Genomic DNA, 19,990 nt, shown 5'->3' with positions numbered 1-19,990 from the left:
ATTTAGAACGTTTTAGAGCCTAAACAGTAGTGTATAGGATTTCCTAATAGCGCCCCCATGCGCGCTCACGATTCTACGGAAGCCGGCAGACCAAACCAGCGCATTCAGCTCGGCAAAGAACTCATGCTCTTCCTCAACACTGAAGTCCTCAGACATTTTTCTTTCGTTGTTTCTTTCTTTGCACAGGTAAACAGCACATTTCTTCTTCTACGCTTGCATTATCGGCAGACCAGACGCTGAATGCGCACTTCCTTCCGGTTTGGTCTGCCGGCTTCCGTAGAATCGTGAGCGCGCATGGGGGCGCTATTAGGAAATCCTATACACTACTGTTTATGCTCTAAAAACATTCTAAATGACTTCGTTTCGAGTAAATTCTGGATGCTACCCACTCAGGACACTTGGATTACATTGGACGAGCAGTATGGAGGAATATTGACACGTTTTTGTGGACTTTTATGGACCTTTCTGTCTCGGGCGCCATGGACCTCCATTATTTGAATGTCAGCAGACAGCAAGAAGCCTCCCAGATCTCCAGATGCATTTGAGATATCAAAAAAGTACTCCAGAGTGTTGTTCAGCATGGAGGTGAGTAGAAAATGAAGGCTAATCATGTTTTGGGTGTACTATTCCTTTAAGCAGTACTGAGGCTACTGTTGGTTAAATGACTTTTTTCTTGCTTCTTCAAACTTCCGTCAGCCATTTCAATGAATTTGTTCAAATATGAGTCAGTTAGAGAGTGGGCTGTTTGGCATTGGCAGAAAAAAGGTTTTAACATATAAAACTGATATACTCAACTCTGCAGCCTATAGCTAAAAAGGCATATTCCTTACAAATGTGGCACAAGTAAAAGAAAAAATAAACATGATGTCCAGATTTATGACATTTATATAGGAAAAGCCTTGTTACGACAAACAAATAAATGACTATAATAAATATATGTATACACACACACACACACATAAATATATATATATATATATATATATATATATATATATATATATATATATATATATATATATATATATATATATATATATATATATACACGTTAGTTTTAATTAATTTTTTATAGATTTTTATTGGAATCAAACTTTTCTGGAGCCGGTGTACTCACTTTGTTGTCATGAGAACAATAATTGCAAAACTTAAAATTCCTATAAAATCAATTCCAGGGAAGATGCGTAAAAAACAAATAGGATTCCTCACAACATAAATTACCATAATCAAGCATGACAACCAATCAGGCCTTCTCTCAGCACTGCAATATCACAAACACTCTGTAATGCAGAGTGCTGCCAGCTGGACATAAAACCATTTACAGATTTGCAGAGATAAAGCAAGGCAATAAAGTACTTACCTTCACAAAATAAAATAAAGCTCTTCATCTTTTTATTTCCATCATATCACCTCTGATAAAATTTACACAAAACAAGAGGAAAGGTCATGATGTTAAACATTAAATCTGAGGTAAAGCTGAGCTGTGACCTTTCCTGTATTTCTGCAGGATTCTTTTACTTATGCTTTTACATCAAGATGATCTGAGCTGCAGCCCTGAAACCATAAATAAACTCTGAGTATCCACCAGCTTTGGCCCTTCCCCTTTGATTTAGATGAATATTTATTTTGTATAAATCAATTGTGAGATACATTGGGGAGCTAATAGGCCATTTGGCCTGCTGTTTAGTGAGCAATCATTTAAGGCAGGCTGCTGCTACTCTTCTGCGGTGGGCAGGGGGGTTTCCATGGGGACAGAACAGAGGGTCAGGAGCTGAAGAGGAAGTTTTATTGGTCTAGGTTCATGCTGTCCTGATTGTTTTTGATTGAGTGAAATTGGGGTGTACCTCTTAAATGAGCTGCCTGTTAGTTGTGTTGTGCTTCTCAGTATTGTCAAAAAAAACTAACAATTCTGTTAAAACCCTAGTTTTGCTTTGTACTCTGTCAAAGGACAGTGCTCGTGTCCACTGCTGGTTTAAAATGCACCATAGAGCTTCATTGATGCTCTGAGTGAACATTTCTTTTATCAAAAATTCTGTTTATTTACAGACAGCTGTGCCACTGTATATTTTGAGAGTTTCTGTCAGGCACACTGCATCTCCAACATGTTCTTCCAAAAATGTCAACCATTTCATTTCATACCAAAGCTGTTCTAGTCATATAAAATGTATGTAACAGATTCAGATTAGTGTGAATATATATGATACACAACAAGAACCACTGTCTTTAAACTTTATGAGAATAAATGATCAAAGTGCATTGGAGAGGATACAGGACCCTTTGGAAATATAACAACTCCTGCAAAGAAAAACTACTTTTTTATACCAATGACACCATGTGACGGCAAAAAAAACAACATTAATTCAACAACCTCAAGTTAAGAAATCATTATTTTTAAGAAAATTACAGACAACCTAAAGAAGTACTATAAGTCACAACATGTTTTTTCAATTAATGCAGTGTCATGAAAATAATTTGCATGGGTTGTTTTCTATTTTTTACATCTTAATGTTTCAGATGATTAAACAAATGACAGCATTTGACAAAATAACCAATGTAATTGCAGAAAGCCTTTGATATGATCATTTCATCACTGGGAAAAAACAAGCTATATGTTGTCCATCAAAAAGTAATTGCTTTGTTTTTTTATATTATAAATGAACTATGATGCATACAATTCTTTTATTTTCTTGTATTTTTTTTCTCCCGATTAGTCTGACTACCCAGCACTTTAGAGTTAGGACATGAAAAATAAAAAATAAAAAAGGCATCAAAAAGTGGGCTAAAAGATAAAGTAAAGTCATGATTTCAAGAAAAGTATGAACTCATGAAACACAATAAGATAATAAAGTAACCATTCTAGAAACTGATTCAAAGCACAAGAGAGGCCAACTGACCAAAATTACTCCAAGATTCCACTGATCACTTGCCCAATGTAACATGATGTAAGACAAAAAAAGCTGTTTTTTAACCCTGGTCCTGAAGGTACACTGCCCTGCATGTTTTAGATGTATCCCAGATTCTACACATGTGATATCATTTGATAGCAGGTTAACAGGCTTTGATTTACTACTCATCTTTATTAGGTATGTTGAAGCAGAGAATCAGGCTCGGACTGGTAATCTGAGATACTGGGCATTTTCCCAGTGAGCCAGTCTTCATTTCAGCATGCAAGGGTCGGCCCTCCGTAAATCATACCAGCCCCAACACTTACTCTCTGGCCGAATCCCCTACCTGTGACATTAAATAACTCAAGGAGCTCAAGGAGTAATACAATGTTAACTACTAAATGATGCATGCAGTATATATAGCCTTTCCTTGTCATGGACATCCGTTTGACAGTTGGAATATGGTGTAATTTTAATCCTTGCAACAAAATAAATTATAATATAACTAAAATGCTTTCTTTAAACACAACTACGATGTTCCTTTTTTATTTGTCGAATTTATGTTTAAACATTTTGCAAAAATATGTTGCATGTTTCCAATCTGCTTGAAGATAGATCGGTCAGTCCATAATGTGTATTCGTTTTGTGTTTCACATTTGAGATGCACGCATTTGACTGTGCTTTTATTCTTTTTTTTTTTTTTTTTTGGGGGGGGGGGGGGGTCCATAAGTGGGCTGTTGTAGATGGAAAAATGCCAGGGCCGAAAATTGTTCCCAGTCCAAGCCTGCAGAGAACCAGCTAAACCACACAGGATTGGGTCCCTCGAGGACCAGGTTTGTAAAACACTGATCTATAGCACCACAGACCTCACTTGTGTTTAATTTTCCATTGGTAACACCTTGACCGATTTAGTTAATGTCTACTCGATCCTCCACAGGTTGATTATCTTTACAGTTGAGTACCAATGCAATGTAGATGGGGTCATTGTAACAAGGCAGCCACGTCATTAATAGGGGATACAAACACATGGCAACCATGGAGGATTTTGCTCAATTGAATAGCTTTTGCTCAGACTCACAGTAGAAAAGAGAGCCAGAGAAAGATGTACGCAATGCAAAATGCTCTTAATAACTAGAAAAGCACTCGGAGAGCACAGAGCTCCGCCAAGTTGCTCATTTCCCCCGACATATTCTGACTTCAACCTTAAGTTAATACCGTTATTCACTGAATCTTTCAAAAAAAATCCCTGGATCCAAATGTTTATCCAGATCATCACTGAAAATCAATCATATGTTGCAGGTCACACCTTCTCAGTAAATTTTGGCTAATCCTGTGCTTGACATTATTTAGCTGTCTTGAAAACAGACAAACAAACGCAGATGAAAACATAACTACCTTCTCTGAGGTAATTACAGGACATAGAGGGAGGCAATGGAGCAGTATCAGATTTAAAGAGAGGAGCTGCCTTATGTTAGCATGCTGTATGAGTCGTATTAGCAATAAGTCCAGTGTAAAGCGTTCTAACTGTCAAGGATTTTAACTATAATGATATTAATTAGCCTTTTCAGCATGACTAATTGCTGTTGGAACCACTTCCAAGTAGGTATTTAATAAACGGTTCACCTTAACCCTTTATAGGGCAAGTTAGCGTTTTTGATCACTTGCATACCCCTTACAAATGGAGTCCCCCGTCCCTCAGTGAGGTCTAAAAGAACTAGATCTATATCCAGCCATTCAGCAAAGATACTGCCTCATTGCTGTAGATCTTATTTTGGCATTTAACCAATTAGATGAGCCCTTCAATGAGATATTACCTACTGTATATCCAGTTGGAAAATACATTTATCAAGTTAAGAAAAAAAAAAGATAAAAATGTAAATTCTCTGTGGGGCAGTGGGTAGTACTGCTGCCTGGGGTTTTTCTGCATGGAGTTTGCATGTTCTCCCTGTGCATGCGTTGGTTCTCTCTGTGTACTCCGGCTTTCTCACACAGTCCTAAAACATGACTGTTAGGTTAAATCAAGTTGAAAAATAAGTTATCAATTTAAGAAAAAAGTTAATAAGTCTAGTTAACCATTATATTTATTTGAACCCGGGTTGGCCGCTTCAAGGAGTAAGGCCTCCTAATTTATCTCTTTGAAAGAAAATGAGAAAATAGAATGTCAAGTATCAGTTCTTAGTGACAGTGATTCATTATACATTATCCATTATATTTTCTTCTTGAAATTTTAAATTTTCCCTTCAAAACAGGTCTTTTTATTTTTGAGATGTTGAATTTTCTTTCAAAAGGATAAACAAATACATCTGAAAGGGTGAGAATCATTACATACGGACTGTATATTCACTGTACCATATACTGAACAAAATGTCAAAACATTTAATCAGTTATCAAGACTTCCTGTTACCCTGGGTCACAGATAGGTTCGTAGCTCATCTTTAATTGGAAAGCTTTTGTACATACATTTCGAAAAGATGTGTATTGATCTTCATAATGGCAGCTCGAAAACAATCACCTCTCATCTACAGTCATAGAAATAAGTACAAACCTAAAATAACAGGAACTTGGACCCACAGGGCTAAACAAGGACGCTTAAACTGAACTCATGTTTTTAATGTCTATGGCATGAAAGCCAAACAAAATGTGGAAAAGTCCCTGAGTCCTAAATTAAATTAACCAATTACATAATAGGAAAATTTGCAGTTGAGATACAACTATTCTCTGTCCTGGTAGAAAATTGTCACTTGTTTAACATTTGATGAACAGAACAGCTATTTAGTTAGAAATAGGATAGCCCACTGAGGGTTCTCTGAACATTGATACTGAGCTTAATAGTTAAATAAAAGGCTGGAGAGATGTGACTTAATTTAATGCAAACAAGCAAAAACAAAAAAACATGAAATAGTCTAAAGATTTTACCAAGTCCTTTCAAATACAGCTTTTTATTAAAATGCATGTTGCAAAAACAGTGAAATACTGTGGAAATTCCCCAAATGATGTTCTTATCATTTTATTAAATGAAACCAATAACTTGATCTTTGCTGTCGGGGAATCTTTACTGCAGCAGAAAGGTTCAGTAATGCATCTGGGCTGAAGATACACAAAATTTAGTTGTATTATGACCAACAAAAAAGAGATTCAGGATACAAGTGGAAGCTTCCTTCCCAGGGTGGCCAGGTGCTCTCTTCACCTGGATGGTGAGGAGCTTAGCCATCCAGGAGAAGATCGAGGTAGAGCTGATTCTCCTTCTCATCGGTCAGATGAGGTAACTCGGATATCTTTTTTGTATGCCTCCTGAACGTCTACCATGAGAAGTGTTCCAGGGGGGAGGAGGCTCAGGCGACGGCTGGCCCTTCAACGCCACAGGCTTCCCTCAGAGGAGCTGCAGAAGTTGTCTGGGAGTCCTACTGAGTTAGCTGCCCTTAAGGAAGATGACAAGTACGAGTACAAATAAGTCCCCTTCAAAAGACCTATTTCTGGAAAAACATCAGTTATTATTAAAAAAAGAATGTCATAAAGTAAAAACTAGGGCATAATATCAACCAGATCTTTCTTCTCAGTGCTTATTTTAGATCTCCCATTCATTTTGCATGTCTTTTTTAATCTATTGTTGTTTTGAGTTTGATTTTTGATTTTTTTTTGCCTCTTCTGACAGATCATTAACATTTAATTACACTTTACAGTTCTGTCTCTGTTAACACTCTTTTTGCTTTTGTTTGTGTATTTTCTTTATATTCTAACCTTTTAATTTATGTATTATGTTTTTTGAGTCTTTGGGAAAAAAAAAATTTTCAGTCTATTATTTAGTCTAATTTTGAAGGTTCTTTTTGTGGCTCACATATATTGAAGAGCTCTGTGTTGCACTCTATAAATGTCACACTGTTGTCTGTCTTGCTGTTTTTTCATGTATTTTCCCCTTTGTGCAAATCTTTCTTCAAGATAGTCAAGTTTAGACAATGGACGGATTGACGTTTTGAATCTCTAAGATAATTTGGCATTCTGTTTTTGTTTTGGGCTTTGTATGTCTTATTTTTTGGTGGATAACTACATCTCTTTGATTATGCTGTTCTATTTCAATTAACTACTTTCCCTTTTTTCTGTCATGCCATTGTTTTGTTAGTTGTTTCTCTCTGATTCTTTTTGTTAATGTTTAACATCTCCATGATCATTTTATGCTATTTCCATTCTCTTTTTATTCATATTTGTTTTAGATTTGGTCATTTTGAACTTGATATTTTTTTAGTACCATTTTCCCATCTCTTTTAGTAGCTATTGAACTACTCTGAGGTAATTTCATGCTGTTTTCAGTCTCTTTATTTCTATTTAAGGGGAATTTCTTCGATTTAAGATCATTTTTGTGATTTTTGGATAAAATTGTTAAAAGTTCTTTCAGGCTTGCTCTGGGCAGTTTTCCAGTGCTCTGTCCGCTCCTACAACACATCACCACATCAGTGATTTAAGCTTCCAGCACTATGTCTACACTTACTCACAGAGTGACAAATACTGATACCTTCTCCCATCTCTGGACCTTCTGCTCATGCAACAGCATCCCTCGCAGTTAAACCATTTCAGAGGCCATCATTTCCACCCGGATGACACCCACCACACCTTACACCGCTCGCTTTTTATGAATTGCTGTCATATAGCCAGTCTGTTTTGAATGAGTATCTAACCTCGTTCCTTTCTCGTGTTGTGCCGTCAAAACAGCAGATAACCATACAGCTGCCATTTGAAGAGTGAGACAAATGTGAGGCTCGACTCAGCTCATGGCATGGATTGTATCAGCAGAAAGAAAAGAAAAAGAATAAAAGGAAAAAACTTGCAGCGATCAAGCCTGAAAGGGGCTCTCCATCTGTATAATTGGTTGAAATGAGGAGGGAGGCCCACCTGCTGACTGGGTCATTTAGAGCTCTTTTACATGGAAATTGTGCACGGTGTCACTCAGTGCAACAGTGAAAGAGATGCAGAAAATGAGTGTGAGCATTACTGACGGATGCTCTTCGCTTGCTTGATGTCTATCCAACAAAGAAAGCTCATTATTTGGGAGAACCACAGTTGGGGGGGAAAAAGTAAAAGTGAGACAGTTACATCAAGGCAGCTCAAACAATATCTCTCTATCACTGGGTCATTTTTTACAGAAAACCAAATTCAGTTATCCAGTTTAGTTCCTACACAGTATCTGGTAGAAACATTTCCTCTTCTTGAAGGTTTTCTCATTTGGTCACTTTGAAAACCCTTATCTGATCGTTGTTTCGTTTTTTGGCTGTATGGTTTTTTTTTGCAAGTGGCTGAACACTTGATAGTAATTTTTCCACAAAAACACTTTTTAATCCAATCAGATAATACAAAAAAACATTTCAATGATCTTATTATTAAGGAGTTTATTGGCTGAATATGGCAACACAAATGTGTAAAAAATGTATTGGACATTGCACAGAACCAGGGGTATCTAGTTATAATGCATGCTGCAGCACAGCCACAAACACCAACCCCCATTTCTGTTTCCATCTTTCTGTTACCAAGGCCTCCTGTGAGGCTAAAACATGAAATACAAGGCAGTATGTTACATAAATTCCCTATGCAGAGCCCACGGTTATTGCTATGCCCTAGAGCTGCAGCTGGTGAAAGTCGGAAAAAATATTTGTAATTTATATCAATAGACATAAAATGGATTCATTTGGTTTGCCCGACATTACAAACACTAACAATATTTTAAGAAGCAAAAGAGAAATGATACATTTCCATAAAAAATGTTACAAAAAATGTGGCAGAATTTTTTTTTCATCCACAATAAAGAATATTAGCACAAAAAAAGTATGACTTATTTGCGCTCTTTTGCATCTCGGTACTTTCTTTGACCTTTATTTGCCATTTCACAGCTGCAGCCTTTTTCTTTATTTGCAAGAGATTAAAATTTTTCTGTCTCCTTTCTTACCTGCTTCCTTTTACATAATTTTTTGTTGGTTCTGTCTTTCTGTGTGTGCTTTAAAAAGCTTGTATAATGTTATTGATGAGTTATCAAACATTAGACCAAAACTGGGTGATATGATTCAAAATCTGATCTGATCTGATATGAGACAAAAGGTAGTTTCTGTGAAGTAGCCATTCATACTCATGTCAAAAGCACTCTTATTATAACAATACATACCTCAACCTAATAGATCTTTGGGATGAATTACGGTGGAGACTGAGAGCCAGGCCTTCTTATCCTAAATCAATGTGTGACCTCACAAATCAGCTTCTAGAAGAATGGTCCAAAATTCCCATTAACACTCCTAAACCTTGTGGACAGCGTTACCGGAGGAGATGACGCTGTTCTAGCTGCAAAGGGTGGACCAACGTCATATTGAACCTCTATGGATTAGGAGTGGGATGTCATACATGAATCAAGGCAGCCAGGTGAGCACTTCCTTTCGGCAATATTGTGTCTCTAAGACCTGCGTCTTCAAACTCAGACATGTCCTGCAGACATGTCTAGCTCAGACTCTAACGATGTTGGAACAAATCATCCTATTCCCTCTTTAGCTGCCCCTGCTGATACTATAACTACTATAACTTCCACCTCAGCACAGCAATGTGAGGTATAAGCTGCATTATTAGATTCAGCTGAACGCTTCTGTTTCCAGGTAAGAATAATTTTGTTCATGTCCACTCATTATTTTTTTTAGAGTCTAAATCACACAAAACTTCCTAAATTTCAGTGACTGAGACCCATGCATCATTCCCCCCCACCTTCACACTCATTCACCCTTTTCTGAACGTCTAGCACATAAAATCCCATTTGACATCAAGTAAAGTTACCCATATTTTAACTTGACAAAACACAAGACTTTCAAGAGACAGGAATGCTTTCACACAGTTGCATATTTCCTCGGTTCAAACAGTTTTATTGTGTAATGAATAATGTTATTTTAGCATGTTACTATTTTTCCGTATGTCTGCTTCTGTCTCCTTGAACCCCAGTCAGCCTTAGCAGAGCCTGGGCCTGGTTCTGCTGGAGGTTTCTTCCTGTTAAAAGGGAGTTTTTCCTCTCCACTGTCTCTTCAAGCATGCTTGGTGTGAGGGATTAACTTCAAGTCAATGAGTCGATGCAATCAGCTGTTTTTTTTTTTTCCTGAAATAGAAAACTTTGAACAAATCTGACTGCATGATCTGGTTGAAATATCTTTGTAAAGTTCCTTGAGATGACATGTGTTGTGATTAGAGTTATATAAGTGAACTATATTGAATTGAACCTGTCCAACAATAAATGTCTCTAAAGAGTTACAGTTTGATTCAACCCCAATAATGAGTTTGAAAAAAGCTAAAAATAAACACTGTGCATTTCTTACAGCCACATTTGTCATTCATTTCAACTTAACATAACACACATGATGTCACCATCCCTTAGATTCCAACATCTACATCCAAACCAAATCCAAAAATTCTATTTTTTCTAAAAAGTAAAAAAAATAACGTCAGATTTTTTTCATTATCTTTACATGTCACCTTCTAAACGTTAGGTGTGGGATTTTATGGGGACACAGCCAATCAATACTGAGATTGTGACACTTCAGTCAATTCAAGGTCAGCTGTTCAGATAAACTGTAGCATCTCTGAAAGAAGTTCTGTTTATGAAAGGTCACTGCCAACAAGGTCAGATCATTTTGAAAAAAAGTAAGCTTTTTTTATATGATATTAAATTCTATATTTGAGTAAACCAGAGGTGTGTCAGTATTAAACAGTCCCAGGATCAGAAATTCAATCATTTAATAGTGATAAGACACTGAGAAATGACTATTTCTGGTTTTGTTTTCATACACCCTCAACATTTTTATAGTGTGGATCAGTTCTGTAAAGGAATTTGTGTTTTCACAGTTTGGAATTCTCTCTCCAGCAATCCTGTTAGAAGTACAAAATGTTTCTCGTATCTTGGATCTAAACAGCTTTCTTAAAAGAAAAAAAAAAAATCAAATCTTCTTACCCTACTGCTGCTTTTACCACATTAATTATTTGTATTTTTGAGGGCCCTGAGCAGCCTTCTTAAAGAGCTGAAAGCAGCTCGTTGGAAAAACCCTGAAGGGGTACCAGGATACTTTTAAGCTTTAGGAATTTCCATCAACTGTTTGTTTGCCTTTTCCTACCAATACTACCAATACTTTAATGCAAGAGTTACCATTCAAGCTAAGTTTCATCCATAGTCACCTGTACTGCCTGGTTTTATTAAAGAAATAATAATAATAATAATAATAATAATAATAATAATAATAATATGGCATTTTGGCATGTATTTTATGTTTGAAAAACAAAGCTTATCTTGAAGAATTCCAAATGACATCACATGAGCTTTAATTAATTTAGAGTAATTGGAATCGGTTTAATCCGGTTTATTGATCTCACAGTGGAGAAATGTACTTGTTAAATCAGCTTGAATACTCAAAGAAGAAGAATGTGCCAAAGGAAGGTGCATGGGATATATACAATACAGTGTGTCCAAATATGACAGTTGTTTATAATTGGTTCTTAAGCTCCTTCCTTTCCTTCTGAGGATAGAGTTAAGGTGTGGACCACCAAGCTTCTTTAGCTAGGTTTGGTGAAACAATAAAGCTAGTAACTAGCAGACATGAGGGGACTTAATTTAGAAGGACTTGTTAGTCATACCTTGACAATGAAACAGATAAAAGTTAATGTTATATTAGTGTCTTAACCCTTAGTTTTATTTTTTATTTTTTTTTAACTGCTTAGACTTGTCAGCATGGGGTACCATGTGGTCAACATTAGCTTGTTTTTTATAACAGTAAACATATTAAATTAAAACAAATCAAAACCCAAATTGTTTGGCTGAAAACTCCTTTCCTAACTTTGCCAGATCTGTAACCTCTGATATCCCTTTTGGGAATTTGAAGCATCTCCAAAGTTCAGGAAACACGTGTTGCTGGATAGGTCTATATTCATGGCCTAGTCCAAGTCTTGGACTTCTGAGATACACTTATAGACTTAGAAGAATGTTCCAGGCTGTTGTGTAGCCTTGCTGTTCTGAAAGACCTTTCAGGACTATTTAACATAAGCAAGTGTTGAATAATGAAGTCTTTAAGCCATGTATTTGTTCTCCTAGATGTGTAGTGGTGTCAAAAGTACACACGTGTTACTTAAGTAGAAGTATAGATACTGCAGTTTAAAAATCAATGGTAAAAGTTGAAGTATCAACTTGACCTCTTTACTCAAGTAAAAATGATGTGAAAAAAAAGTATGTGTTCCAAAAACTACTTAAAGTATAAAGTAACCTTTGAAAAATTCTTTGAGATAGGGCCAGGGATGAGGGAGGTCTTGTTGTTCTCCATCTCCCGATATGCTCTCGCTTGTGTCCAACCTTTCAGACATTTCAACATCTTTTTTTAATCAGACATTGTAGCAAGGCATAGACAATTCACGTTTTCAGTTTGAAGAACACCTGCTTGCTTCTGATGAATTCCTTTGGCGTCAGCACAAATTTGATGAATAGCTAACCAATTAGTGCTTGCTTTATATGACTCATCGAGTTACACTAGTTTTCACTAGATGTGGATGGTGCCAATGATCTACATTGGATGGCGCACATGACGTGAAATAAATATTTATAAACATTAAACCGAAGTCAAGATTAACGAGTAACATTTGTTTTAAAAATGTAAAGAATAGAAAGTACAGACACTTGTGTGAAAATATAATGAGTAGAAGTCAGAAGTAGAAGGAAAAATAAGTAATGTAGTAAAGTAAAGTTACCTAAAAAGTTTAATTAAGTACAGTAACAAAGTATTTGGACTTTATTACTTGACACCTCTGCAGATGTGGCTCCAATCGCTCTTTGGTATTCCACAGGCAAAGAGGAAAATTGTTCATGAGGAGATGCGTTTTGTCCTCAGGTACAGTGTGTGGCAGCATCGTGTGTCTGTGATGTGTTCAAGCCCCTTTTATAAGTCTTTTGAAATTGGAGTGCAGCAGAAAAGCTTCATCGTCCTACACCAAGTATTAAAGGGACTTTGGTCCCAAATGTTCAAAATTAAAATCATGCCTTAGGGCATAACAGGTCTAATTTTGCAACTGATGCTCACAAAAAAAAAAGTGAACTTTTAAAAACACAGGAAAAAACCCAATCAGCAGAAACAAAATCTGACCATTCCCACATCCATCTCAGTCCAGGGAATCCTAAAGAAAACCTGTGGAGAGCTGTGGAGAAGTGATCTTGTGTTTGCTACTCTGGACCAACAGTCCTGCATGTTTGAAAGTTTTCCATCTCCTACACACCTGACTTAATTAAATCTGTCATTAACAGGCCCCGGAAGCCCTCGAAGGCAGCAATTATATTTGTTTTCATCTACCGTAAAGCAGATAACCACATCTCAGCAAATCTGTGTAAATTAACTGGAAGGAGTTCTGACCTTTGAGAGGCAAATTCAATCATCAGTCAGCAAAGACGTCCTCTGAAACCACAATATGTCTGTAACCAGATTAAATCTCAAAGTGTGGGTTTGCTGCTTAGACCTTTGTTACAGTTTCTGTCACATGTGCCGTCGTTTTCTTTACACCTGAGAAACTCATCCGAAAATGTTTCAGGGTGAGGGATCTGAAGCCACCTTCTCTGGTGAGGAAGGGTGAGATCCAATCACTTTTATTTTTACAGACTAATGTGGCGGATTGCCCCTCATAACCTTCACTGCAATACTTTATGTCCGCTTCCATACCATAGGACCTTGAAACGAACATAGTCTAGAGGTCACTGCCTATTTTAGAATTTACTCTGTTTTCAAAAGGCTTTAATACTTTTTTTCCCCTTATCTTTCCAAGCCAGTTCTTTGCTTTTAATACTAAGGCACTTACGCTCAGCTCCCTCCTACGTAATAACAGCAAATCCCCCAACCTACTTCTTTACAACGTTTGATGCGGTTAGGGTAACTTAGAGTGCAGAGGGAAAAAATCTCTACATTGCTGCTTCATAAATCTGTCACACTCTCCTCATCCTGCGTTTGTCCCCTGTCCCCCATACAGACATCTGTATGCTCTGGCAGTCAATTACAGCCTCTCACCTTCACAAAGAGCCTTGCTCCATCACTCCATGGGAGGCGGCAAAAACCACACCTTCTTTTTGTTTTTTATCTGAAATGTATCCTCTGTCACCAGCACGAAGGATGAAGCTAATAACTCTGAACTCTGCTTAGGTAGGGAAAGGACAACTCTGAATTACTCTTTAGTAATAAGCTCTTTGATTTAGGCATTAACTATGAGCTGTTTATACTAAGAACATCAAAATGCTGTCAATGTATTCTTTTATGTTTTCTAGTAATTTGATTATTGAATAAAACATCTTATCTTCTAGTAGTCCAGCCATCACAAGGACTTAGTTGCTGTCAGTATCCCATCAACATCCTCTTGACCCTGTCATTCAGCTCTAACTGATTGACAAACATGCATCACCTGGCTGCCTGCCCTCAACCTGTCATGCATACAACCGGAGGTGGATCTATAAGGGCATTGGTCCTTGTTGAACCTATATAGGCTACTGTGACTTCCCTCAGAATACTGCAAAACTTCTTTAGAAATCTTTAGAGCATCAGCAGTTACCTTGATACCATGAATAGTGTTGGCAGTGAAAAAGGATGCAGGAAAAATCAGCTGGATATTTCTATTGAGAGCTTGTTTTGCATAGGCAACTTCAGGCTGGACAGGACATAAATGCCCAGCCTACCTCATGGAAATTAAATAAATACATCATTGCTTCATGTGTACTCTTTGTAACATACAAATGTACACACTTTGATGCACTATAGTCCCAAAAGTACTTGCTCACCCAACAAATTTACTGGAATCAGGTGTTCCAATCACTTTCATGGCCACAGGTGTATCAAGCACCTGCAGACAGTTGTTACATACATTTATGGAAGAATGGCTTACAGAAGATCAGTGAATTCCAGCGTGGAACTTTGAAAGGATGCCACATGTGCAACAAATCCAGTCGTGAAGTGTACTGACAGCATCATCAGAAAAAAATTGAAGTGTTTCGGAACAACAGGATCTAAGCCACACCTGGCCTTGAGATTAGCTACATAACAGTAAACAGAGCTAATCTGTCAAACAGCTACATCCAAGCAATACATTACCAAGTGCAATGCAAAGCATCAGATGCAGTGGTAAACACTTCTACTGGACTCCTGAACAGTAGTGACATGTTTTCTCTGACGCTTCTCCGTCTGGAAATCTGATGGTAAAGTCTGGGTTTAGTGGTTGCCAAGACAACGGTGCCTTTCTGGTTGCATTGGGTAAAGGCTGGTGGAGGGGGTATTATGCTATGGGACTGTTTTTCAGGAGTTGGGCTTGGTTCCTTTATTCCAGTAAAAGGAACTCTGAATGCTTCAGCGACCAAGACATGGGCTTTGTCCAAACATCGGTCCTAATCACTAAATCACTCAATAGCACAGGGACTCCTAATCCCTTAATTACAGTTCACAAACCGCTCAGAAGAATGTGCCACTACTTTTCGCTCCCCATTGGTCACATGACTCTGCCTCCCGGCACGGTGCCTGCGCCATCTTTCCTATTTCAATTCAATTTCAATTCAGTTTATTTATATAGCGCCAACTCAAAACACGTCATCTCAAGGCCTTTACAGTTCACCAGATTATACAGTCTAATTGATTAAAAGTGTTCTATCTAAGGAAAACCAGTTGATTGTATCGACTAAAGCTACAACAAATACCATGATGCTGTCCGAGGAGAGCTCTCGCAAAGCAATCAGGGATACATTACACTCATCTAGTGACCATAAAATATCACTTTTTTTCAAGGTGCATTGTGGAAAATTTCAAGTCCACTTCAACCACTACACAGTCCCCTATATAGTGCTTAGGGCGGACATTTGGCCACAGCCAATCGCTTTCCCCTGAAACAAATCCCATAATGCTTTGTGAGGAGAACTCTTGCAAATTATTTTGGAATATATATATATATATATATATATATATATATATATATATATATATATATATATATATATATATCTGCTTGTCCAGTGGCTATGTACACATACACTAGTGACCATTAACGTCTAGTGTTGTAATGTCCACTACTTTCAAGGTACTTTGTGGGAAGTTTTAAGTACACTACTTCTACATCTACTAGACAATCGGACACTCGTATAAAATGTTGAGCCCCTACATAGCGCTCTATAAAGTTGTTAGGGTGGAAGTTTGGACACAGCCATTTTGTACAATTCCATGATCCCACTCTGTGCACTACTGCACAAGATCCATAAAGACATGGATGGCAGGGTCCAGACTTCTAGCTGTAAAGGGTGAAACGACATCGAACTGAACCTGTATGGATTAGGAAAGGGATGGCACTAAACTCATACACAAATTTCTGATGGCATCATATCCTTCAGGAAAAAATATACATCTTTATTAAACTTACCCTTAAAACATCGACCTGCTTCAAATTACAAAAAAATGGATTTCACTATTACTGCTAAAATGCAGAATATTATTGATGCCATATCTAAACAATTTTTTTTTACCATATGATAATTTAATTCAAATTGAAGAGCTTATTGAAGAGAACATTACACTTCTCTTTTCATATAACAAGTGTGACAGGATTTAAGTTATTTTATTTATGCCAGTTCACAACATGAAGACAATTCAATCAAATCATAAAGACAGGTTAGTCAAAAGTTTTCTATCTAATAAAACTAGCTGATTGCTTAAAGTCCCTGATATAATAAACTTCAGTTTTTAAGTATGTATGTATCCATGGATAGCTATCATTTCAGGCTGCGTGCAGCCTGCTCCTTGGCCACAGAAAGTTGACTGACACTACTGAGCAGCAAATCAGGGAGAGGTACTACCACTATACTCTACGTTTCATACAGCTGGAAAAAAACTCCCGTCAGCTTAAGAAAGATTAAGTAGTTAAAAAAATGTTGAGTCTTTCCTAACCATATAACAAGTCTCATAGGTAACATTACAATTTGGGGGCCTGTCCGGGATATCTCTCAAGAGTTCAGTTTGTTGAGGTTTTGTTTTTTCATTTTGTGGCAGGTTCAGTAGTCTCTTTTTCTCCTGGTTCTTGTGTGGTACAGTAGATGAGAACTTAATAGATCTTCTTAGCAAATAGGCTGGTATTTCCAATGAAGTAATAAATATAACAAGGTAGAATAGCTTGAAGGCAACATGTTTGCATTGATAAGCCACAAAGCTGCTCACTAAACTAAACCGTACTCGTAGGAATATTATATCAATTGGTATATTAAACAATGTACCAATAAGAATACTAAAGAGAGCTTTTATTCTATTGGGCATAAGCAATTACCTTAAATGTAGTATATAACTCTCTAAATCCAGTCAATCAGTTCCAGAGACTGAGATTGAGTCTGAATGGCACTATATCAAAGTAAACTTTTAATCCTATAAAAGTACAGATCTCTAACCAGTTTAGGTAAACACAATTTAATCAATCTTTCTAAATAAATCTCATGTTTTTATTGTAGAGGTCTTGTTTCAGCTTTAAAAGTTTTTTCTCTAATTTTTCTACCTTCCTGCCTTGTGTAAATAATCATATGCGTCTGTTTAAATAACCATTCAGTGCAAATGCCACGACTGCTGTTTAAACATTCATAAAATACTGTTTGCACACATCACCTTGAAATTTTTGATTGAAGCTATTGAAGACATCAGAGGGCGGTTTCAGTCTTGACTGCTCTGGCTTCAGCCTATAGGACCAAATGCATGTAATATATTAACAGCGATTAACTGCTGAAACACTGCAAACTGTTCCTGTAAATATGTACCTTTAAAAAAACAAGAAATATTTACTCTCTTTTTATTTTAATCACTGCTTGATGATTAGTATAAAATCCTCGATTAACCACCGTGAAATTAAGGTGAACCAAATACAAAAACTGAGGACTCTTTGTTTATTAACTCTCTTTTGTTCTTTATTATTTAAAGATGTGGGTTTAGCAAACATACAAAGTGAGTCATCTGAAGGTTTGTGCAACATTACAGAAACCCGTGACTGGAAAATAGTTGCCTTTGACTTCATTGTGCCAGTTAAGAGGAATATTTTCTGACTTTCCCCCTTCCTTTTCTCGAACTTATTCCTTTCACTCCTTTCCATTCCAAAGCACGCTCCTCCTGAGGAGATCCATTTTGTCATTAGCCAAAGCTTCTCTGATTGCTCTGAAGAAGCTGTGGTAGTGGCATGTGTTGTGAATCATGAGCAGAACTCCAGCCAGCAGCTCATTGGTCATTAGCAAGTGGTGCACGTACGCCCTCTGGTGGTTCCGGCAGCAGTAGCAGCCACACCCTTCCACCAGGGGCCTGAAGTCATCCTGATACCTGGAATTAAGTTAACCGAGAGCTTGAGCTGAGTGGCCTTTATGAACAATCACTGTAAATGTAGTTCAAGCACATCAAAGCAGCGAGTCTTCATGCCAACTGCTTTGAACATCCCATGGGGTTCTCCCAAATCCCATTACAAACCTTTTGTCTTTGAGGTTCATCTCGAAGCGTGTCATGTGCGTTTGATCATCACAATTAACATCTCCATTCAGCTGAGTCCCCCCCGCTGTGTGCGGCTCTTCATCCGGCGCTGCCAAAACACAAATGCATCTTAATCATTCCTACACAAACCATTCAACTTATAATCCTATCCTGTGGCAGCAAACGATTCCCTCTTCAGGCAAGCAGCAGCCTAAATAAAAGGCAATTATGCTTTGACCTACAGTGAGGCCTTGCTGAGCCTTTTAACCCCCCTCCAGAATATAAATGCTGACTGGTTATGTTGTGAATACTAAAGTTTGTTTTACACAGATGGGTCGTCCCTTTGGGTTTACTCCATCTAAGAGAACAACAAGGAGAACAGTTAGAATAACTGAAGAAGAGCACGATGGATGGTGAGAGAGAGCGAGAGAAGAGGAAGGGAAAGAAGGAAAATGGTCCGCAGTAAAACCCAGGATTACAGCCTGAGATCTACAGTCAGAAGAGGTGCCAAATGGATTAGGTTGAATGTGAAATAAGCAAAGAGGTGAGCACTGAACTGAAGAGAAACAAAAAATATATAATATAATTGGGTCCATCTGCAGTATGAACCTGGAGAGTGGATAAGCGTGAAAATAAATCGGGACAAAACAAAGCTTAACCAACGATGGCAAAATGCAAAGCAGTTGGATGTTACCTGTGCTGAGGATAAGTTATGCATTACAAATAAGTAGAGCGGCAGCAAGTTCAGAAACTAAAAGGAGAGATGGAAAGCCTAAAGGCTTTGCAACTTATAAAAACAACAATTTTAGGAAGAATTTTGAAAGATTTTCAGTGGAAACACTGAGAAACAAAGAGGGAGGAGCTACACTTTCACAAATATCCAAAATATTTTGTAATAACAATATTTTTACAATATCTGGTGCCAGTCATTTAACCCCTTTGACGTTGAATAATACCTTTGCAGTTTTGGTTCATTTTGTACATGACTTTATGAATCTGTCCAAACTGTTAAGTTTGTACTGTTAAGAAATGCAGAAAATGACACAAATAAATAATATTAGAGTTTCTCAGTTATTTTGGTTTGATCTGAGCTCATAAACTCGAATATTTTGTAATATACATCTATCCTAGACAGGGGTTAGATACACATGTACACAGTGTTTAAAATAAAGGTTTTGAATATACAAGAAACAATAAAAAATGCATTTGATCTAAGCATTTTATGACTATTTATCAAAAAGATTTTAAAATATATATGTAAATGGTCATATAATTAACTGTTATGGAAACTAATACACAGAGCCTTAAGTGTAAAAGTATGACATGGAAATAGAAAGGGATGAAATAGAGTACATATTTACTTGCAAAGGCCCTGGCTAAAATGAAGCCATGAACACTGTGTGCACAATTATTAGGCAAGTCATATTTTAGACCATGAAATCATTTTTATGCATTTTTCCCAACTTCAAGCTCAATGAACGTGAAAGTTTGTTGTATATAAACAAATCAGCTGTATTGGTGTAAACATGGAGGGTGGGGCCTAAGGAAACCAACACCCTACCTCAAGGCGTGCATGATTATTAGGCAACCTCTTTCCGTCAGATAAAGTATGCCAAA

At 37.2% G+C, this 19,990-nt stretch overlaps 1 protein-coding gene across 2 annotated transcripts in view; it reads right to left on the bottom strand.

Moving 5' to 3' along the window:
- Positions 1–5,866: 5,866 nt before the first annotated feature.
- Positions 5,867–19,990, bottom strand: part of qtrt2 (queuine tRNA-ribosyltransferase accessory subunit 2) — a 34,844-nt gene continuing 20,720 nt past the window's right edge. The window contains exons 7-8 of one of the 2 annotated variants that reach the window (XM_038293812.1): positions 18,374–18,482; positions 17,801–18,229 (exon numbers count right to left, since the gene is read on the bottom strand). In XM_038293812.1, coding sequence (XP_038149740.1) covers positions 17,995–18,229; positions 18,374–18,482 — 344 coding nt within the window. In that variant the 3' untranslated portion in view covers positions 17,801–17,994. Of the gene's footprint in view, positions 6,304–17,800; positions 18,230–18,373; positions 18,483–19,990 lie in introns of those variants that run through there. The other variant, XM_038293813.1, reaches the window with a different exon arrangement.

The sequence above is a fragment of the Cyprinodon tularosa genome, unplaced genomic scaffold (genome assembly GCF_016077235.1).
Source record: "Cyprinodon tularosa strain WSP-4 unplaced genomic scaffold, ASM1607723v1 ctg33, whole genome shotgun sequence".
Taxonomy (NCBI): domain Eukaryota; kingdom Metazoa; phylum Chordata; class Actinopteri; order Cyprinodontiformes; family Cyprinodontidae; genus Cyprinodon; species Cyprinodon tularosa.
Note: the sequence above shows the minus strand (reverse complement) of the source record. Positions and strands in the feature narration are given on the sequence as shown.